This window comes from Magnolia sinica, chromosome 7, assembly GCF_029962835.1.
Source record: "Magnolia sinica isolate HGM2019 chromosome 7, MsV1, whole genome shotgun sequence".
Classification (NCBI taxonomy): Eukaryota; Viridiplantae; Streptophyta; class Magnoliopsida; order Magnoliales; family Magnoliaceae; genus Magnolia; species Magnolia sinica.
Window position 1 is genome coordinate 87,466,198 of NC_080579.1, and position 24,128 is coordinate 87,490,325.

Below are 24,128 nucleotides of genomic sequence, written 5' to 3' on the forward strand. Positions count from 1 at the left end.
GAAAAGTATCCTCCCTTGGTATTTATTGTGCACAGTTCGAGAACGCCGGCCGAGAGAAGAACTTTGATACTCGGACAGATTGTGATAGATGATAAACAGGTTTTACTTAAAAATTGCATGTATGGCGTAGAAGTGATCTAAGTCAAATAGGCTGAAACCTGATTACACTTATTTGATAACCCAATTGTCGGATTGGTGTATATTTATACGGTTAGGATTGAAAAATATCCAACGGTCCTATTTCAACGAACAACTGTCCACGGATCATTTGCGACCGTTCGTTCGTGTGGCTCAGCCATACTAAATTTCCTACCATGTATTAGGTTTGATAAATGTTAATGTACGCCGCGTGTATAATTTATAAGTGTGTGCGTATCAAGCGTGGTATCCAGTCAGAGCATTTAATCACTTTCCTTTGGCCCAAGCCTGCCGTACGGTGGGCCAGCCTGACCTGTAGACACCCTTGCATCTATGATGTGCTAGCGTGGCTGCATTGACAGCGATCTGGACGGGAGGCTTATGATGGGTTGGACGGTAAAGAACTTTGAGACAGGCAAGCCGTTGAATTAGTGGCCATCAATGCTCAAACGGGACTTTAAAAGCGACCGTTCGTCATTCAAAGTGTAAAAAATCAGAGGGCTAGGATTACTTCATTAGGAATCATGGAATCCTCGCCGATGTGTAATGTCCTTGGGCATGGAGACCTTTGCCATGGTGGATGACTGTGGGGTCTACTGTGATGAATGTGTTTCATCCATACTGTCCATTCGTTTTTAAAGATTATTTTAGAGCATAAATTTTTTTTTGAAGTATATCTAAATTTCAAGTGGACCACATCAAAGGAAACAGTGGGAATTGGTGCCTACCGTTGAAAACTTCTTTTTCTTGGGGGCCACAAAAGTTTTGGATCAAGCTGGTATTTTTGTTTTCTTTTTATCCAGGTATATGTTACCTTACAAACAGGTTGGATTACAGACAAGCAAGCATCATGGTGGCCTTAGGAAGGTTTTGATATGGATGTCATTATCCCTACTGTTTGCTGTGGTGTGGTCCATTTGATCTGTGGATATACTTTAATTTTGGGATCTTGTCCTAAAATGAGCTGAAAAAATGGATGGACGGCTTGGATAAAACAAGTACATCACGGTGGGCCCCACAGATTTTCACACCATGGTAAAGGGCGGTGGACGCCTCACTTAACAATCCGCGTCCCTTGAAGTGTGGTGAGGATACTTCAACCGGATGTATGTTTCCTGCATGACCCATCCACAATGCTTTCCATCATAACATTAGAACAGATCATCAAACCATGAGTCATCCGGACAAACTCATTCCCCTGCAACGTGACATGATTTCATTACCATGCTCCATCCCGGATACGGTCCATGAGATGAGCGGTCAAGATCAGCCGATCATTCCACTAAATGGGCTCTATCCACGTGGACGGACACCCAAACGGCCAACATGCTCCCCCAACAGGACGCGAATTGTTATCTGTGCCCCCCCGGCCACACGAAGTTTCTGCAATCGGAAACTACGTGGGACCCACGGACATGCCAGCAAGAAATCCACTCCCTACATCGGATTTTCAAGCTTACAGTATGGCAGGAATAAAAAAAATCAGGTAGATCCAAAATTCAGGTGGGCCACACGACAAGAAACAACGGCTATAGAACGGCCACCACTTGAAGCTTTGCGCGGCCCACAGAAGCTTTGCACCACCTGACTTTTACATCTTCATGTTTTTATCGATTTAAGTCTGTTGTTAGATTGAGAATCCAATGGACGGAGTGGATTTATCACGGACAGCTTTGTGGCCCCACATAGCTTCTGACCACAGGAACTTGGATGGGTCACGGCCAATTCGCATCTCCCAACATTTCACATTTTTTTTAAGAACAGACTGTCTTGTTAGTTTTGAACCACTTAATAAAATACGGTTACTCTTCAAACGTAAATACGGCAAAGCTGTACGGAAATCTAGACCGTCCAAACCTCCTATCCAACCGTAGATGAGAAGATTATTAACCATCTGATTTTTCTTCAAGTTTTAGACTACTAAATAATTTAGTTTTAACCATCCACTTGACATCCATTAAGTGGATATCTAGGATTGATTAATCATTGTAATTTTAGACATATGCTCCATCCACAATGGGGCCCACAAATTCCACGGTCCGGATAGCTGCACAAAAGTGCCACGTGTGAGGAGGATGAGTCACCACCAAAGCTAATCCTGTTTTTTAATTCTTGGATGGGACATACAGGCCCTAAAATGAAAAAGAAATGAAAATGCCCGTTTTCTTGTTGGGTTTGTAGCTGTTGCGATGCAATCCACGCCTGTGTTCTCCTCCTCCTCCTCTAATGGAAGATTTCTTCATCTTCCCATCGGTAACTTACCAAAATACCCTATCATTTCTCTTTATTTCCCTTTATACACCTTGGGAATCCAATCCCTATTTATTTTGTCATTCCCTTCGAATTCCCAATCTCGAAAACTAGGGTTTCTAATTTCAGCTCCAAAACCCTTTTCCCCATTTTCTCTGTTTCTGAGATTTTAGGGATTTTGAGCTGCCGATCTCGGAATCAACGGCTCAGATTCGCGTCCCTCGATTTCCGGATGGGATAGGTGGTGGGGTTTTGGCAACGAAGAGATGTGCACTACCCCGCCGAGCGGATTGGTTTTTTTTTTTGTTTTTTGTTTTTTTCTCTTTCTTGGTTTGGCACAGTGATCTAGACCGTTAATCTAGTGCCTGTGTCGTGCCCCACTATACCCTCCACTGGAAATTCTTGCCCTGCCATCGGTGGTTTTCCCCCCACATAAATGGCCAGTTTTGGGCCACCGATCGGGTGGTTGAGAATGTCCGGTGGAGTGCTTTGAGGTGTTGTCATTTGGTAATTGGGCCCACCAGCTGAATAGCCTGGATCACTGAACGGTGGGCCCTGCAGATACAGTTGATGTGCTGAACTTTAGTGCTTTTTCGCTGCAATGGGCATCAGCCAAACTTCTTTTTTCTTCTTCTGTTTGTTTGTTTGTTTGTTTTTATTTATTTATTTATTTATAATTGCCTGTAATTTTTTCCTTTTAACCTTTGTAGGCGCTGCGAGTTCTTCCCTTTAGCATCTGCTTGGTTAGCAGCGGTTGAAAAATGGCGGATTCTGTTGACATCATTTTGGATTTCTTGAAACGTAATCGGTTCACACGGGCTGAGGCTGCTCTACGTGGAGAGCTCAGTACCCGGTCTGATTTGAATGGGTTGATCGCTAACCCTCTTTCAGAACCAAAGGATTCAAAAAATCCTCTGCAAGATGAAAAACATAACGAAATTGCACCAAAACGCCTGAGCGTAGGTGCTCAATCCAGTGAGATCTCTACAGAACTCATCGTCAAGGAGGTAGAATGCGGGAATTCAAGAAATGGGTCTGATTCTAAATGGAAAATTGGGTCGAGTTCAGAGAACACTTCAAGTGATATTTATTCGTGGAATTTTGATCCAAGTGAGCGTAATTCTGTGCCGAAGGATGATGGGGCGATTGCGAACAATTTCTCGGAACTGAAATTATCCGGGCCACCATCAAACTCTCATATTGTTTTGGTTCCAGATAGAAAGAATCCGGCTGGGGTGTCAAAATCTGGTTATGGAGTCGAGTCAGATTTGTCGGGGGAGAAGAGAATGTCATGGGTCGGAAGCACGAGTAAAGCAGAGAATGTTGATCAACCGAGTAAAACTAGTAGTGGCTATGCTAAAGATCAGCCAGTGGATAATCCATGGTCGGTAAGTGCAGGACCCATGAAGACCAGTTATGGAGCTGAGTTGGACTTGTCAGGTGAGAAGAGAATGTCATGGGTTGGAAGCATGAGCAAACCAGATAATTCCAATCAAGCGTGCAAACCCAGCAGCAGTTTTGCTAAAGATCAGCCACTGGATAATCAGTGGTTGATAAGCGGGGGATCCAAGAAGCCTTCTTCAGACTCGTGGAAAGAGTGCTCTGTTGTCAAGACTGTTTTCCCATTCCCGATGGTGGATGTGACATCCAATTATGATGGTATTCTTGGTTCAAGTGACAATAGAAAAGAAGGAAAGCAGAATGATATCAGGGCGGAGCTGAAAGAGCAGGTTGATGAGGTTGGCAGATCATTGTTTCTGGGGAAACCTCAAGGAACTTCAGAACACAAGAATGTCAGTTGTTTAGATTTGGTGCTTGTTAATGAAAATCGCAAGGAAGAGCTGCCACGGCTGCCTCCTGTTAAACTTAAGTCAGAGGACAAGTCAGCAAACATTCATTGGGAGGAAAAGGCGGACCGCCGTGGGTCTGGAATGAAGATGACTAGTGAGGATAACACATTCTTGATAGGATCATTTCTAGATGTTCCAATCGGGCAAGAAATCAACTCTTCAGGTTTGTTTCTAGTACTTCTTTTTAGCTCTTAGTTTGTAATATGTGTTGAAGGCTGCATTTGTATGCACTGTTGAATTGAATTGCAATAGTTAGTTCAAAAAATTGTAATTACCTTAGTATTGGCATTGAGGGACTCGACTCCAAATTGCAATTACATTACTGTCAAAATTAGACTTGAAATGTATGCTTAGGCACATCATTAGAGTTTCTTTATTTCGACTTGATTCAACTGCATGTTCACAATTCAATTTGGCTGTGCATCTATATGCACCCTCATATTTCTAGTAGTTATTATGCTGTGATTGACACATACACATACACATACATATACACATACATATACATATGCACATGCACACACATTTTGTGTTATATTGTTGAAGCTGTAGAGTTGTTGCTTATCTAATTGTTGAACAGGGGATTGAGCTTTATCTACTTTTCTTTTTAATCCTTACGTTATCTTATTTGCTCTTCTAAAAGAATAAATGTTTATCCACCTTTGAGACAGCTATCAGATCATTAAATAACCATTTTGAGTTCAGGAGTGTTTTTTTTTTTTTTTTTTTTTTGGTGGTTGCTCTTCATGCTTTTTTACTCTACCATGCTGCTTATGGTAAACTGAAGTAGTGAGAGCATCAGCATCTTGGACCAACTCAATACAATTCTATTGCTTATATGGTTAAATGAGGAGTCCTCAAGTTTGAGTTGGAAGCTTTTTAATATCCGTCATGATTTTTTTAATGAATAATGAGGAGTTCCTTTCAGAATAAAGGAAGGATAAATCAAGGAAGAGGGAACATATTCACAGTAGAAGGTGAGGTCTACCTTCTTTGGCTAAGGTGTTGGCAATTTCATTAGCCACTCAACCAATGGGGTTTTTTTTTTTTGAATTGATAATATGCAAAAGCGTTTTCTTACCAATAAGATCATAAATTTCTCCAAATGTAAAATGGAGCTTCCAAGGTGTGGAAAACTTTTGCACCCAAGAAATGGCGTTCCTGGAATCTTTGATGCAATCAAATCCTCATGCCACATGCGTAAGATGACCCAAGTGGCCAAGCGGGTCCATCTACTCATACATGTGGAAAATAAACAAAATTTAGTTGCATTCTGGTATTAACATGCATGTCACAAATGAAAGGCAATTATTAAGGTGTGCTGTAATGGTAATGGTGGGTGTAATGGCCTGGATCGTTACTATTATGCATAACGGTCGTACGCCAACGAATAGTCAATTCTTCTTCTTCTTCTTCTTTTATTATTTTTATTATTTAAGAAAGAATTTGAAAACATGTTAGTATATCCTGAATATTGGGAGGATTCCAAATATTTAGTCTTTTGTGGTTTTGAACATGTTTATAAATGGTTCACAGTTTGGTAAGAATAATGTCTCAGCATATCTGATGATTTTATTAGCCTGACAGTCTTAGATTGAGCCCAATAATTTTGATGAATAGTGTTGCTGATTTGGAGGACCACTTGAATGCACCTAAATTGGCCTGAAATTCATGCAATCTACATCACTCATCCCATTGGTGCATATTTTTAAGGATTTGATGTCATTTCCCCCAAGTAATTATAAGAAAAAAATGAAATTAAAGTCGGATGAATAGTATCGCAGTTTGGGGACCATTCGAGTGCCCCAAATTGGCCCAAATTCATTCAATCTGTGGCACTCATCCTCCCAATGCATATCCTTAAGCATTTGACATCATTTCTCTAAGAAATATTTTAGAAAAATTGAAATTAAATTCGGATGAATTGTGTCACTGTTTTGGGGGACCACTTGAATGCCTAAAAAAACCGGCCCCAAATTCATACAATCTATGACACTCATTACAATAATGCAATGAGCCCCAGGTATGTTTATTTCATCGTCTAACTATCCAATCGGTGGACATTTATTAGATGGTGAAGAAGTACTGAAAATATTTAGTGGCCCAATTTAACCAACCAATTCCTGCAAATCAATGGTTTAGATCATTCAAAGAATCTGATTTTGGGACTGTGACGTTTTTTATTTATTTTTATTTTTTAATAGTGTTTGGGACTGCGCCTTAAAAAAAAATACTGTTTGGGACTGCAACTTGCAACAATGACTCCCACAATTTAATCGGATTATTTTGAGTTAATACATTCCACATTTACAATTTTGTGAGTGCAAGTGTATCAAGCATTATGCACCACCGGGTACCATATGCATGGTGTGCCATAAAGGCTGTAAAGGCCGTTACGTAAAGGTAACAGTGGCAACCGTTACACGTTATGGGGTTGTAAAGGCCGTAACAACCGTTATGGAAAAAGTAACTCGTAAAGGCTACTACAGCCCCTGTTATGGCTTTTACGCCCCCATAAAGGCCGTAACGGTCCATTATGAAGGCGACACTGGTTTTGGATTTTTATTTTTAATTTTTAAATAAAAAAAGAGACCAGAACGGCTGTTATGGGGGCCGTAACAGCCCGTATCGTAAAGGTAATGGTGGTGGCCGTTATGGCCATTGTTGTTGTTACGGAATACCTTAACCATATGGTGGTCCATATTACTCCATTTTTTCAAATGACTTTTTAGTGGAAAGCCGACTTTATTTGAGAGAGAGAGAGAGAGAGAGAGAGAGAGAGAGAGAGAGAGAGTGGTTACCTGCTAGAGGAGGAGAAGGAAGAAGAAGAAGAAGAAAGTTGAGGAGGAGAAGGAAGAAAAAGAAGACGATGAAGAAGAAAGTCGAAGGTTTTTGTTGTTGTTGTTTTTCTTCTCTGAAAAAGATATATATATTTTTTTTCTTCCAAATATACTGGGCGTAATGGCTGGGCCATTAGACTATGCTGTAATGGAAAGTTATGGTCTGTAACGGCTGTTGCTGTACTGTTAAGGTCTAATTTTTTAAGGATGGGCTGTTATGACCTTGCAAAGGGTAACGTGACATGCTGTTATTGATACATAACCGATATGGCACACCTCGGCAACTATAGACAATTGGACAACTGTACACATGTATGGAATCAATGTTCTCATATGTATGCAAATTTTATAGATTTGCTAGGAGTCTATTCCTTATTTTTTGCTCTATCGGTAGGAAGATTTAGGATTACCATTGGACTTGAATATAGAAGACACGTGTGTGTGTTTTTTCCTTCTTTGCAACAACGGGATATGTATGCCTGGTTATAAATATGGCTTCTTAGGCGTACATAAGATCATTTTTTTAATGGCACATATATCATCGTCATCATCATCTACCCCTTATCCCCAATTAATTGGGGTTGGTTGCATGAATCATGTTCCGTGATTCCATTTTATCAAGGGCCATAACTTCAGGCAGACCATAGGTCATCAAGTCTTTTCTTTCAACCTCCACCCACGTCCTTTTGGGCCTTCCCCTTACCTTTTAGTGCCTTCAACTTGCATCGACTTGCTTCTTGTAATCGACATAATTCTTGGTCTTCGTTGCGTATGCCCACACCATCTAAGTCTAGAGTCATCTTATTACATCTTGGTGCTACTCCTAAGCATTGTGTTAAAACACGTTTACGTAACGGTACTGGTGGGGGCATTATGTGATACGGGTTGTAATGACCTTTCTGAAAAAAATGGGCCGTAACGACCCTGTAATGGCTGTAATGGGCTGATACATTTTCTTCCTAAGAATTTTTTTTTTGACCCTTTTAAGGCCATAATGGTCATTATGAGGGTTGTAACGGTGATAAGGTTGGCTATTACAGCCCTATGACGGTCATTTTTTTAAGAAGGAAGAAACTGTGGCCTAGTAACAGATTGTTACAGCCATTATAGAGCCGTTATGGCCCTTTTTTCCTTTAGAATGGCCATTACAGCCCGGTATTGCATAATGGCTCCTGTTAATGCATGAGGATGTGTGGACGTGGGCCGTCCTATTGTATGGACCACCTAGCTTGTTTTTCTTTTATGTCTAGTGTTTCTATTGGATTCAGACATTGGTTTGGGACTTGTTTGGAATATGAACATTATCAGTGAATGTATTTTTGTACTCTTTGGTTTTTATTATTAATATAAAGGGGAAGAATGGGACATCTAGTCCTAACTCTTTTTCCTCTGTTCTCTCCTTTCTTCGTTTCTCTTTAATCTATGATTGTATATGGTATCAGGGCATTCTTGTCGTTGATGTAATTGATCTTTCTTCCTTCTATCTTTTAATTCCTTTTCCTTATTTTATTTTGGTGATTTCTTCATCCTTTTTTTTTTTTTTTTTGTCGGGCTTTTGTAATGGTTTGTGCATGAGAAGAGGATGAAGTGGTCATGATCACCACCTCTCGTATATGGGAAAGAGTGGACATGTGGGCTGATTGCCTTCATTTGATGCCATGTTAGTGATCACAGACCCTTGTGATTGGTCAGAACGTATGAACGTGTAGGTTGGCTATTCTATTCAAGTGTGGTGTGCATACTGTGTAAAGTGTACACGTTGGGTATTTGTTTTTTGTGAAAGGTCAGCCCATGTTCATATAAGCTTGCAGTATTTATTCCAACTCTTATTTCAGTGGAGATGAAAAGTGATTCAAGAACTGAATTCATAAATCCATGTGATTTTTTAGGGGTCCAAATAACCTATATTAAATAAAATGGTAAAAACTATCTTTAGTGGTCCAAATCCAACCAAGTGTTTTTAACTGCTAAGGGAAAATTAAAATATTTGACTAGTGAGAAGCCTGATGAGAGCACTAGTTCATATGATCAATGGGTTTAGGAAAAATGCTCAGGTCATGAGGTGGTTTTGGAATAGTATGGAACCATTTATTGGTGCGAATGTAATGCATTTGGATATTGCAAATGAGGTGTGGGATGCATTACAAGAGATGCATTGATTCGACAAAAATATCTCCCATACATATCAATTATTTGAAGAAATATTTGAGCTTCAATAAGGAGATAAATTACTGAGTGAATACTATCAAAACTCAAAAGAATGTGAGAGGAGCTGAATGTGTGTCAACCCCTCATTGCTAATTTAAAGAAGCAACGTCAGCGATGAGAAGAGTTTCGCGTGGCCAAGTTTTTATCCGGTCTTGAATATGAATATGAACCAGTTTGTGCACGGAACTTTGGGTGGCATGGATGTGTCATCTTTGAATGAGGTGTGTGCTCGCCTGTATTGTGCATCTGTTGGCTCTACGAGTGGACATCAATGACAACTATGCATTAGCTTTTTTTACTAGTCGAGGTCGTGGTGGTTGTCGTGCTGGTAGAGGTAATCAAAGGTGGTCATGGTGAAGTGAGAGGAGGTTCTAGCAGAGGTAGTGGACCTTGAAAGTGCACCTATTATGGGCTTACGAGTCATTCTGTTGAAAAATGTTGGAATTTCTATGAAAAGCTAATATGTGCTAATTAGGCATCTCATGTTGGAGAGAGCAGTGAGTCTCATCTGACTAGTTTTGTGTCGACAAATCAACGAGTACAACACGTACGTCTGGAGAGAAGGCTACGCTTATTCAAGAAGAGTATTTCAAGTAGCTGAAAAATCTACATAATCAGTCCATTTTTGCTACTTTTGTATCTACTTCCACTCCTAGGAATACATTTGTGATCTCATGTATGGCCTTTTTAGGATTTGGGTCATTGGCTTTAGAGCATTTGTATGACAAGTGAAGTGCATTTTCTTTTATTAATATAGCGTTAACGCTTTCATTGATCACTTTGGCCAATGTTACTCGCTCCAAAGTATGTGGAATGGGTATTGTTCATCCAAGTTCTTCTTCCCTTTCATTATCATCTGTTCTGTCCCTAAATTCCTGTTAGGTTTTTTGATTGTTATCAATCTCACCAAATCTCTTATCTGCTTTGTGACTTTTTATCCTTCACATTGTGTTTTCCAAGATCTAAAGATGAAGAAGAAGATTGGTGGTGGACATGAGCATGATGGGTTGTACTATCCTGTCTGTGATGTTGTTGGTGTAGTAGCACAGAAGAACATTTCTTCGTATCAGTGGCATTGCCATTTTGGTCATTCATCCTTGAAGATTCTCAAAGGCATTATTCCGTCTTTGTTGTCTATGTCAATTCTAGAGTATGATGTGTGTGAGTTGAGTAAACATCACCACATTACTTTTCCACCATATGTGAAAAAGTGTAGTTCAATTCTGTTTTCTTTAGTCCATTTAGATGTGTGGGGACCGGTTAAAATTTTCAGTAGGTTAGGGTAGAAGTATTTTGTTACATTTGTCGATAATTTTTCGTGAATAACTTGGATTTATTTAATAAAAGATAGATCTGAATTATTCTCTATTTTAAAGATTTTTCACATTAAAGTACAATATCAATTTAATTCAAAAGTTTTTGTATTTCATTTCGATAATGCCAAGGAATATACGTCCCAATCCATTAGTCAATATTTTTATGAAATAGGTATTCTACATCAAATGTCATGATGCGGTATTCATGGCACATACTCTAATAAATCGAATGCCCTCAAATGTTTTAATGGGTCATTCACCTCATGAAGTTTTATGTCTAAAAACTCCGTGAAGGTGTTTTTATATTTTTTTGGTTTTTATTATTAATATAAAGGGAAGAGCAGGGATGTCCAGACCTAACTTTTCTTCTCCTCCCAACTTTCTATTTTCTTCTCTTTTTCTCTTTAATTCTACAGCTTCCATTGTTATAGTTATGTAACAGCTGTTACATAACCCTTTTTGAATACCACCGTTACGGCCATCCTTACCGTTATTGAAATAAATAGATTTCTTTTGTGTTTTCGTGTGATGGTTATTCTTTCTTTGTTGGTGTGATTCAAGCACTATTGCAACGCCATTAGAAACCTAGGGTGTGATGCATTAGTTCTATTGGACCGATTCCACCTAGTTCTCTTTCCGTTGATCTTCTATGCCTCAAATTTTGGCACATAGCTCTGATATCAGATGCAATCCAGGACCGCACACAAGTAATTAGAGGATGCATCCATGCTGCACAAGCTGTTCAATTAGAGATCAAGCATCATAACATATCAGGCCTAGAATGTGCTATCTGATAGTATTGATCATATATTGGACTGATCTGACTGTTGAGTAAATATTGGGACCATTTAATATTATTTTGGACCATTCAAGTGTCCAGATTGATTAGGGTTACTGTCTTTCGTCTACTAACAATGTCGACGAATGGTAGAAACAAGGATATGTCGTCGTATCAAAGGATTTTTTGTCCCTTGACAGAGAAAAAGGGAAAGAAATCCCATTAGAATCGGGAGAGATCATTGGCGAAGACAACCGGGAATGGAATCTGGTCGAATCGAGAAGACGAAATCGAAACACAGTGGGCAATAGTCGCACTAAATACGCATCATATCCCACCCTTTACATTAAAGGATATCCTCATGGATGGTATCCAATCAATCTTGAGAAATTTTTTGGATGGGCGGGAGCTGTTATGGAGGTGGTCATGCCTAAAGACAGAGAGAGCGGTGCTTATCGCGGATTTGCTCTGGTTAGAATGAGTAGTGAAGCTGAACTGGCCAGGGGGGTGGCCATGCTGCATGGTGTCAGCTATGGGGGAAAAAGATGCTCGTGCAAAGGGCTCATATTGGTCCGGAAACTCTACCCGCCTCAACTGTCATGAAGCGACCCTCCCCACGATCTTCCAAATCGTCTGACCCTCGGACCATCCCTCAACATCCACTTAATCCGCCCTGCACTCGCATAGAGGACCACTCTTTCAGAGATATTTTGTTAAAGGGATCCACAGACTCCACACCGGTTGATCGGATGTCGGACGTGATCCCAAAGGACCCGACTATCTCAGCCTCTACGGACGGAACAGATGAGATATCGGATTACACAATCACAGTAGATCAAGAAATTTTCGAAAAAAACCGATCCGAACTGACTAAATCAGTGGTCATCTTAACGACAGAGGGCACATCAATTCCGGAAGTGAGGGCTTGGATTCGTGATTGTACTGGCTTCCATTACGGTAACTCCGATATCAAGCCTCTAGTTTACAACGCTCTCTGGGTCAGAGTTTGTCCAAGCTTAAATTCGGACATGTTAACAATGGCCGGACAGCTTCATGCCTCTGGTCCGGTTTCTAAAATCATGGCGTGGGATGATTTCTCCATGTTTGGTAAAGAAAATATTTGGGTTCTCATATGGGATGTTCCAATGGAGTGCTGGTACGATGAGTTCCTCATCAAAGCTGCCTCTCGTCTGGGTTTTATTATCGAAATCGATTCTAAGACGCAGATGGGAGTGGAACTGGGCGTCATTAGAGCTCGAATGAGGAGACAAAGGCTCCCCTCTCCCGACTCACCTTCGAGTCAAGGTGGACAATAGGACAATCTTGCTTTTGGTCCAGAAAGAACACTCGGATTCGTTCCAGCCCAGATGGGGAGAAGTGTGGAGTTCTAAGGAAACATCGATTCCGCTTCAGGTGCAGACGCAGGAGAGAACGAGGGAAGAAGGTGATCGAGCAGCATGCTCCAGCGGACTACCGGTGCAACGGGCTGCAGCTATCACCAGTCAAGACAGAAGTCACCTTTCACAGGGGGTACGTGGCGTCCTCTCCTCAGCTCATGCGTCACGCCAGTCAGACGAGATCGCTGGGGTCGGTGGAAAGATCTTGCTAATGCCGGAGGACGCTACACGTGTCTTGGCGTCTGACGCGTCGATAATCATGGAGGAGTCGTCTTCTCATCAGATTGCTATCGTTTCGACACGTGGCATACCGTACTCTCTTAGTAAAAGAGCCTTCTGCGAAGACGTCGAGTCTGCATCCGGATCTCGTCGAGTGTCTCCCACTATCCCTATCGACGGTAGCAGAGCCCTTGTATTGGATGACTGGGCAAGCTCTCCTAGACTGACGTCTTTAATTGACCTCAGGCCTGTTGAAGCGGGTCCGTTCTCGGCCCGAATCCGCCTCCCCCCAAACAAATGGGGATCGTTTAAGCTACCTGAACCCGTCCCTATTAAGCCAACCCCTAACTCCCTCCAGCCCCCTAGACCCGATCCTCCTCAAACCTCCACCAGCACTCAACCTCACTCCTCCCACTATACAACCCCTCCCTGTACTTTCCCTTGCTTGGCTCTGGGTGACGACACCTCAAGAGGAGACCTATCAGATAACCTGCTATCCGAATCTCAATCCACCTCATCTATACCTTCGTCTCCAACTATCTTCGCGCCCCAAAGCAGGGATTGGGCAGATCTGGGCCCCCTAACCCTGTTTCAAGAAGAGACTCCAAGCGAAGTGATAATGGCAGGCGCCGACTTTTCCCATCAACAACAAGATCACACATTGCTAGGGTCAACGGAAGGTAAAAGCAGAGATGAAAATTGTGAAGAAATCAGATCCAAAAAAACGGATCAGAGATGCAGTGGGCTGTGTGGGTCGATCGTTGGGTTTGTCTTTTGGTAACAGAGCAAAAGATTATACTGGCCTTTTTCAATTCATCGAGAATAGTGGCAGACCCCTCCTGGCGACTGAGGCCCTGGTGAGTCCAGTAACCAGGTCTGTTAGCAACAGAGAGCTTCTCAGGCTTCAACCTTCTCCGGTTTCAGCACCCGCATCTTCGGCTCGACGCAGACGGAAGGGTACTCGGGGCAGCTCAATTTCCCAATGATGATCCTCTCGTGGAATGTAAGGGGTGTCGGCTCCAAGCAGAAGCGGAGCCTGATCAAATGATCAATCAGGAGAAAAAATCCAGATGTTATCTGCTTTTAGAAAACTAAAGTGCCTTCGTTTTCTGATAGACTGTTGGCCACGCTCTGGGGGGTTCCAGACGAGAGGTTCGTGTCTTTAGACGCCTCTGGTTCCTCAGGAGGCATTCTTATCGCTCGGAAGTCCTCCAAGTGGGACTTGCAATATTCATTGACGGGGAATTTTTCAAAAGCGGCCATACTCCAAGATAAGTCCTCCAGTTTTCATTGTATAATTATCTCTGTTTATGGTCCTAATGATGGCTCATTAAGGTTGAACTTTTGGGATGAGCTGATTGCCATTAGACAATCCTTTTCAAGCTTGTGTTGTGTTGTGGGAGACTTCAACGTGATCCGATTTGCGGAGGGACACTCTCGTAAAAGGAGAACAAGCTGTGCCATGCAATCTTTCTCCGATTGGATCCAGGAATAGGAGTTCATGGACCTCCCTCTCAAAGGTGCCAAATTCATTTGGACTAATGGTCGTAAGTCTCAGATTCAGTCGAGACTAGACAGGTTTCTCCTATCCACGGACTGGATAGAGGAATTCCCCTCAGTCAATTAGGTAGCCCTCCCTAGAACGACATCTGACCATTGCCCTATCCTTCTCTCTGCGGTTGATGTTAATTGGGGTCCCAGATCTTTCAAATTCGACTCCGCTTGGCTTCTCATCGACAGCTTCAGGCAGAAAGTTTTAGAGTGGTGGTCCTCCTTCAAAGTAGATGGATTTGCTGGCTATATTTTGATCTGCAAACTTAGATCCCTTAAGGAGAAGATTAAAGAATGGAAGGAAGCCGAACTTCGGAAAAGAGCGACCGAAACAAAAGCCTTATTTGCAGAGCTGCATCAAATCGACTCTTCTGTCGAGGGTAAGGACATCCTAATGGATGTTCTATCCAGGCGTATTCAGATCATCGAATCCCTGTCTACCAAATCTTTAGAAGATGAACTCTCATGGAAGGTGAAATCAAGGGCTAGATGGATTTCGGAAGGTGATAGGAACACAATATTTTCACAGTTTAGCCAACATGAAGGCTCGGGCAAATTCCATTCTCAGCATCAATATAGATGGACGACAGGTTGACGATAGAGAGGAGATCTCTGATCTAGCAGTGGCCCATTTCAAATCTATTCTTTCCTCTGAAGGATGGACTAGACCTCGCTTAGATGGGATCCCATTTCTATCTCTTCTAAGCTCGGACGCAGATTCCCTGGAGGCTCCTTTCTCTGAAGAGGAGGCAAAAGCGGCTATTGACGCGCCGGAAAACGACAAATCCCCAGGCCCTGATGGGTTCCCCATCACTTTTTTTCAATCTTTCTGGGACACTGTCAAACCAGATGTCATGAAATATCTCAACGAATTCCATTCCAGGGGTAAGTTATCTAAAGGTATTGGCGCCTCTTTCATTCCCCTCATTCCAAAAGTAGCTGGCGCCAACTCCTTTTCGGATTTTAGGCCCATTAATTTGATGGGCAGCCCGTACAAAATCCTCGCCAAAATTCTCTCCAACAGATTATCAATAGTAATGGGGAAGCTGATTTCGCAGCATCAAAATGCATTCATAAGGGGCAGACAGATTGTTGATTGCGCCCTCATAGCAAATGAAGTTTTTCACTCGTCACAAATCGGGGAAGAAGAGCATATTCTACAAGCTCGACATTGAGAAGGCATACGACCATGTGGACCGGGGATTCTTACATTACATGCCTCTTTGCATGGGTTTTGGTGAAAAATGGAGGAATTGGATTAAGTCATGCATTGAATCGGCTCATTTCTCGGTTCTCCTTAATGGGATTCTGAAAGGATTCTTCAGCAGCAACAAGGGTCTTTGTCAAGGAGATCATCTTTCTCCTCTTCTTTTTCTCATGATAGGTAAGGCCCTCTCTCAAATGCTTCTCAAAGGTCAAAGTGCTGGGCTCTTCCATGGGATTTCAATGCCAGGTGTTCCAACGCCAATCCCCCACATCCAATTCATTGACGACACGCTCATCATGCTCGAAGCGGATACTGAAGCCATCATCAATCTCCACACAACCCTACGATGTTTCGAGGGTGTCTCTGGTTTGAGAATAAACATGAACAAGTCAAAGGTATATGGGGTGAATATATTGGATCAAGAATCCTCCTCCTTCGCTGACTGCCTGGGCTGCAAGTTTGCCAACTTCCGACGCCGTTTGTAGGGTTGCTGCTTACTATTGGTCCCACTCCGATTTCGATGTGGGACAAGGTAGTGGCAAAATTTCACAAAATGCTGGCCAACCGGAAATGGAGGTACCTGTCCATGGTGGGCAGGCTCACTAAAAGTCGCTTTATCTAACATCCCCATTTTCTTTATGTCTCTTCTCAAATGCCCGCCTCCAGTTCTGCATCGGATCAATAAGCTGAGAAGAGATTTTTTGTGGTGTGGAAAGGACAACCACAAGAAATTTCATCTCCTGGACTGGCAAGAAGTTTGTAGCCATTTCCAGGATGGTGGGGCGAGCATAAAAAAATTGAGGGTTATGAATAGGGCCCTATTAGGTAAATGGTCTTGGAGGCTAGGATCGGAACCGGACGCTTTATGGTGTAGCATTGTCAAAGGCAAATATGGGTCTTCCCCGGGGGGCTTGTGGACTAAGGATTCCTTAGCTTACAAAGCTTCACATATTTGGAAAGGTGTTCTTCAGGCTAAAAAGGCCATTGTTGAAAACGTTGGATTTGATCTAGGAAATGGCACTACGATTCGCTTCTAGGAAGACCGTTGGTTGGGAGAGACAAGACTGAAGGACAGATTCCCCTCAATTTATCGGCTAGCCGCTAACAACGAAAATCCCGTCGCTAACTACTATTCTCTCTCCGGTTCAGGTAGTGTTTGGGACATCCCTTGCTGCAGGAATCTTCATGACTAGGAGGTCAGTGAATATGTTGATCTACTTGATTGTCTTACCAACGTGCCCCCGCTCCAGGCGGAGCCGGACAGAATTACCTGGACGAGGGACAAGTCAGCTCGCTTTTCGGTTAATTCCCTGTATGCAGTTCTCGCCCCCACGCCCTCCCTGCTTCCCAGGCCTCTCCTTTTATCTGGAAATACCTTGCTCCCCCCCAAGTTCATCTGCTTCGCCTGGCTTGCTTCCAAAAATCGAATCCTCACGATCGACAATTTGAAAAAGAAAGGCATGCAGCTCGCCAATATATGCCTCTGCTGCATGGCCAGCGAGGAATCAGTTGACCACCTGTTGGTACACTGCTCTTTTATATCACAGATTCGAGCAGACTTTTTTAGCAGATTTAATGTCAGTGGGTGTGTGCCGGCCTCCGCCTTCCACCTACTGGCCTTCTCGTACAATTTCAAGCAGGGTGTCCCGTATTCGTTACGATACGAGCTTATCAGCCGATACGTATCGGTAACGGCCATGGCTGTTACGCTATACGGGGCCGTAACGGTCACCCCCTGAATTCTGTAGCTGTAACGGCCATTACAGCCCCGTAATGGCCGTTATGGGGCGTAACGGTAAAAAAATGTCCCTTTTTATCTTTATTTTTTAAGGTTTGTTTTTTCACTTTTTTTGAAACTTCTTTCTTCTAAACTCTTCCTAAATCATTATATTGCTATTTTCGACCATTCTTAGCTTGATATTACAAATAAAAACAACTTATATTAAAGATTTTCTTGATTCGAAGCTCTGTGGGCCATTTTCTAGAAATTCCTCAAAAATAAGTATTTATACTTTTTATTCAATGTTTTGCTGTTTTAATGGTAGAATATGATGTGTTAATCATAATAGAAGATATTAATGTCCATTTTACAGATTGTTGTTATCATTATATATATATATATATATTCTATAGACGCACTATTTTCGACCTTTTTTTTTTTAAAAAAATTCGAAAAATTATTATTTTTTGAATGTTTTGATGTTTTAATGGTAGAATATGATGTGTTAATCATAGTAGAACATGTTAATGTTCATTTTACAAATTGTTATTGTCATTTTATATTTTTTTATGAATTATGAAAAATAATTGCAAACACCTACACATGTAAGATATTTTCATATTACATTCATTGTAATATATATATATATATATATATATATATATATATCATAGATAGTAGATAGTTAGAAAATTATATATATGAGTTTTGCAGTCAAATCCAGGTTGTTTGGTTCATAACTTCATCAGACAGTCCAATACAAGTTCTCACCAAAGAGTGGACCGTTACACCATCATAAACATGTTCCAATTTATAAATGAATGCATATTTGGAATGCTTAGAATATTCCGGATTTAATCCATATTTTTTCATATTTTTTGGACAAAAAAAAAATGCACTGTTACGGGCCGTTATGCCCCTGTATCCACCGTTACGCCAACCGATACCGATACGGGATACCTTGGTTTCAAGTTGGGTAAACTCAGATTGCAGGTTTGGAGATTGGCAATCATTGCAATCTGGTGGGCGGTCTAGAAGGAGAGGAACGAAAGATGCTTCAATAATTCCCAATCTTCGGCTCAAGCAGTGGGCTCTATGGCTAAAAAATCGATTATTGAATGGGCTGCTAACGTCCCTTCCCTCAAAAATTTTAATTTCCTGTTCTTAGGCCTGTAGGTTTTTTTGTTTTTTTCTGCCACCTCGGCAGCACCTGTACTTCTCTTTCTCCGTTTAATATAAGCCCGTTACTTTTTTTTTTTTTTTTTTTTTTAAATTTTAAATTTTAAATTTTAAAGTGTCCAAATTGATTAGATTGAGTATCTGAAACAGATCAAGGGTTATATCATGTATATGGATCCGATCCGTCCAGTTGGTTTGTAAGGTCAACAGATCCGATTGGACGACTTCGATGAAACACGCATTGCATGGACTTGGTATTTTAGCAATTTCCTGATAGTATTGATCATATATTGGACTGATCTGACTGCTGAGTAAATATTGGGACCATTTAATATTATTTTGGACCATTCAAGTGTCCAGATTGATTAGATTGAGTATCTGAAACAGATAAAGGGTTATATCATGTATATGGATCCAATCCGTCCAGTTGGTTTGTAAGGTCAACAGATCCGATTGGATGACTACGATGAAACACGCATTGCATGGACTTTGTATTTTAGAAATTTCCTAATTTTAAGTCTTGAGCTGGTTATCTCATTTCGCATTGAGATTTAGAATCTTTTGAATAGCTGTCCAGTTTCTCGTTTTAGTAGCAGTCTGTGTCAAATCTTTAGTGATTTTTATCATGTCATGGGCAGAGCTGTACACGAACCGAGTTTGCTCGTTTAACTCATTCAACTCGAAAAAGCTCGATTCGACTCGGTTCAAAACTGAGTTCGAGCCGAGTCGAGCTGATTTTTGGAGCTCGAAAAAATTTGAGCTCGAATTGACTCGGATCAAATCAGTTTGGTGACTCAGTTATTTTGATATTGACGTTGCTCAACAAGTGTTTGATGAAATGACTTAACGAAGTGTTATTTCGGGTGCATACGTTCTCCGCGGGATCGGCTGGCGGTGAGGAAGGTATGGATATGAAACAAATTACTACAAAAAAAAAAAACTTTACATGATAAAACTACCATTTTATTTTGATTTTGATGCTGCCTATCGAGTGTTTGATGAAATACCTGTAAACTGCTCTTGCTGCTTTGCATACTGTGAGAAATTGAAGGTGCACTCCATATGTTTGAGAAAATGTTGCACAGGCTTGAACTCAGCTCAAACTGGCCCGAGCTGCTGACCGAACCGAGTCGAGCTGGCCTGTAGGCTCGAGGACCGAGCCGAGCCAAGTTCGAGCTAGGGTCAGCTACTGGTTGAGCCAAGTTGAGCTGTGCCAAGCTTGACTCGGTTCAACTTGTGTACAGCTCTAGTCATGGGTAGTCTCGAAACTCTAAACTCTAGACTATGTAAGGTCTCTATCTTTTTTATTTTAGATAATGGCCTCTAAAGGCAGGTGTGGAAAGTAGTTGATGAATATTTTGAATAGTGAATGGAGTGCCTTCTCCTTTTCCCACGGTAGAATTATTAATCTTTTGGTGAGATGGCATTAGAACCGCTAGACTATTCTGAGCACACTATATTCCAGAAGAGTGCAAAATGGGAAACTGCAGAAGAAATATACTGAGTTCTGGCTTGAAGTCCTCTTCCTTGCAATAAATATGACTCTTCACCATTACACGTCGAAAAAAAGGGCCCTTTACTATTTACTACATAAAATGTTCTCTCTTTATAGGTTCGTGGTATCTAACTGATGCAGTGCCTTTGTCGTGTATCTATTCTTTGGACGACACGTCAACACCGCACCACATCCAGTGGCTTGTTACAATGTTAATTGATTATCTGGCCTTCTTCCTCTTGTGAGAACATGCGACCTTCTTCATGCATGTCCATAATTGTGGTGATTATCAACATGCTGAAATCCACATCTTATGGAAAATGGACACTAATATTATGCAACCTGGTAAGTGGTAACATCAAATGGTAGTCTGTTTAATCCTCTCAGATTTGGCATTGTGCATGTCAGATCCTTCAGGTGTGAAGATCATTCTGAGCCTAAACACAGTCTCTTTTCTGTTGTTGCCGTGCCTGGTTTTACAATGTCAGCGACCCAACACCTTTCCAAAATGAAAATAAAAATTTATAAGCAGCATTTCAGTTCTGACCATGCTTGACTCTACAATATGGGAAATGAGCACTTTAGGGGTGGCAAATGGGCTGGTTTTGGGATGTCTCAGGTCAGGTTTCAGTATTGAGGTTTGTTAATTGGATGTGGAATTCATGACTGGGCCTGACTTGTAACAATCATAAACGACCCTGGACATTAGTTCGGTCAATGTTTTTATAGAGAAGTTGTCAAAACTGTATACTAGCCCACTCTGTTTATCAAGTGGGCTTGAAATTCAGGCCTATGCTGAATCCATGGGTGGTCTAATAATAGGACTAATCCAGTCTCACGATGGGTCTGGCCTGGAAGCCTTAAGAGAACTATTGCTGTTATCACTATAATATGTAGTCTTATCTGGTTTTAGAACAAAATGCTGAATCCATGGGTGGTCTAATAATTGTTTTGTTTTTTTTTTTTTTTTTGTGCTCAGACGTGTTATACTACCAAAACCCCATTCCGACCTTTAACATCATTTGTTCCTTGAACTGTTGTTTGTTAACCTTTTAATGCCATAGCGTTGAGGCATTCTTCATTATAGCCACTCTGAATTGATTCTTTTCCTTTGTTGTTATCTGTAATCGTTGCTATATCGATTGCTAATCATCGACATGATGAAAACAGGTGGAAAGAGAACAGGCGGAAATAGTTGGCTATCCGTAAGTCAGGGAATTGCTGAGGATGCTTCTGACTTGGTTTCTGGTTTTGCAACTATTGGTGATGGATTGAGCGAATCCATTGACTACCCCAATGAATACTGGGATTCCGACGAATATGATGATGATGATGATGTTGGGTACATGAGACAGCCTATTGAAGATGAGGCCTGGTTTCTGGCTCATGAGATTGACTACCCAAGCGACAATGAGAAGGGGACGGGGCATGGGAGTGTTCCAGACCGACCGGAAAGGGGCCCCATGAAAGATGAGGATGATGACCAATCTTTTGCTGAGGAGGACTCTTACTTCTCAGGGGAGCAGTTTTTTCAGGCAAATACTATTGAACAAGTTGCTGCTTCTGAGGATCCTATTGGGCTTTCAATAGCTTCAATGTATGGGAGAAGAGATGAAAATGATCTGATTGCTCAGTATGATGGGCAGTTGATGGATGAAGAAGAGCTGAATTTGATGCGTGCAGAACCTGTTTGGCAGGGATTCGTTACTCAGAACAATGAACTCATCATGTTAGGAAATGGGCAAGTTCTTAATGAGTGTGAACGGCCTCGGCCAGATGACCTATGCATGGATGATGACCAACACGGTTCAGTCAGATCTATTGGTGTTGGTATTAACAGCGATGCAGCTGATATTGGCAGTGAAGTACGAGAAAGTTTGGTTGGAGGAAGTAGTGAAGGAGATGTTGAATACTTTTGTGATCACGATGTTGGCATTGGCAGTTCCAAGCGTTGTCAACAGGAGACGAACAAGAGCCATCTCGAGAGGTCGAACAGGGATAAGACAAGGGCAAGTGAGCCAGATAGGCATAAATACATCATGGGGCCTGAAAAGGATACAGTGGGAGTGAGCTATAATGATGGGGGATTTTCTTTCCCACCGCCTTTGGGAACTGTGGATGGGATGCAGGCTGACTCTGGTAAACAACTATGGTCAAGCAAGGGCGATATGGTGATGGGTGAGGAGACAGATGATTATGGTAATGGTTTGATAGGGCCCGATGACATGCTGGCCACATGGCGGCGAAAGAGCACTGATTCTTCACCTGTGAAGAGCTCTTCTAGAGATGAGAACATCGGTAATGTGGTAAGATCAAATTCAACTTCATCAACACTGTCAGACTATGGTGATGAAAAGGGGCATGTGAAGGAAGGTAGAGATGACAAAGTGAGCGATGCCAGAGAAGAAGATCCAGGGGCAACAATTGAAGATGAAGAAGCGGTGGCTGTGCAAGAGCAAGTGAGACAGATAAAGGCCCAGGAGGATGAATTCGAAACCTTTAATCTCAAGATTGTGCACAGGAAAAACAGGCAGGTTTCCTTTTCTGTTCTGTTCTCTCTTTCTCTTTAATATTGTTTTTTTTTAAAAGATTCCTTCTGTTCTGGTAGCTTAAAACATTATGCAAACTGATGTAAATTTGAAGTACCCTCATTCCTGTTGTAGTTCTACTAAAGCTGACATGTGCCTGTACATGGTGCACGTGTGGGCCATTGGACCCCTGTATAAGGTGGGCCAACTCTGTAGTAATCTGACCTGTCTTGTTAATCAGGCTGGTGCACATGTGGGGCATTGGACCCCTGTATAAGGTGGGCCAACTCTGTAGTAATCTGACCTGTCTTGTTAGTCACATATCTACCCTATATGTGGGCAGTTGTCAAATATTTTTGGACTACCAGTTGTTTTGTTACAATGCGGCCTACTCGATGAGTTGACTGGTCTGATCCTCGAGTGAGGTCATCCATACGGAGTGCCTGACCCGATGAATGGCTCAGGTTACCCACCCATGGTTACATGTTGAGGTGCATGTAGACCTTCCTGACGCTTCTTGTGTTTATCTCCATGTCTGTGGTTCTTTCACTAGTATCTGTGCTCTGCTGGAGAGCTGCTCATTCTGTAATTCTTCTTGGGATATGTAGGATGGTGTATGGTTCTCTTCCTTGTTGTCATGCTTGCACTCATTTGGCTTCTTTCTGACTTGTTTTTATTGCCTCTCAGAACTGGTTTCGAGGAGGATAAAAACTTCCATGTTGTTCTAAACTCGGTGATTGCTGGGCGTTATCATGTTACTGAATATCTAGGATCAGCGGCATTCAGCAAAGCTATTCAAGCGCATGACCTGCACACGGGCATGGACGTCTGTGTGAAAATTATAAAGAATAACAAGGATTTCTTTGATCAGAGCCTTGATGAAATAAAGCTTCTCAAGTTTGTTAACAAGAATGATCCTGCTGACAAATATCATATTCTCCGTCTATATGATTACTTCTACTATCGTGTAAGTGGATTTTCTGTTTGACACGATACATCGTGGTGTTCATTTGTTTGGGTTTTGTTTTAGTGCGTACTTGCTAGTGTTGTGATTAATTATTTAAATGTTGGTTCCTTTTATTATTTAGTCCTTGGCTGTTTTGCGGATTGAATTTAGAATTTTAATTAACTTCTGACTTTTAGATGTTTATATTGCTAATCTTTTAGCAACTAATTTGTGATTCTAGTTTACTGAGATTATTTGCATGATGTCCGAGTCTGGTAGACTTGCAAAAGTACAATACATGTCCAGACGTGACTATTTTTGGTAGGGTGTTCATTCACGAGGATTGTTTGGTCTGGAATTATGTATGTATGTGAAGGCTTCCCATTTGCTCCAGCCCTCGACAGATCTTTAAGGAGAGGAATCGGTTGGAAAAACAGGGTTATTGGTTGAGTATCTACCTGACCTGCATAAATCCCAAAGAAACTCCATTTTCTTCCCCTTCCTCT

General features: G+C 41.6%; 1 protein-coding gene across 1 annotated transcript in view; it reads left to right on the top strand.

The window, feature by feature from the left end:
- The first annotated feature begins 2,258 nt into the window (after positions 1-2,258).
- The window catches only part of LOC131251623 (uncharacterized), a 30,409-nt gene continuing 8,539 nt past the window's right edge, over positions 2,259-24,128 (top strand). The window contains exons 1-4 of the mRNA XM_058252459.1: positions 2,259-2,391; positions 3,099-4,401; positions 21,319-22,678; positions 23,364-23,643. Coding sequence (XP_058108442.1) covers positions 3,150-4,401; positions 21,319-22,678; positions 23,364-23,643 — 2,892 coding nt within the window. The 5' untranslated portion in view covers positions 2,259-2,391; positions 3,099-3,149. The remainder of the gene's footprint in view (positions 2,392-3,098; positions 4,402-21,318; positions 22,679-23,363; positions 23,644-24,128) is intronic.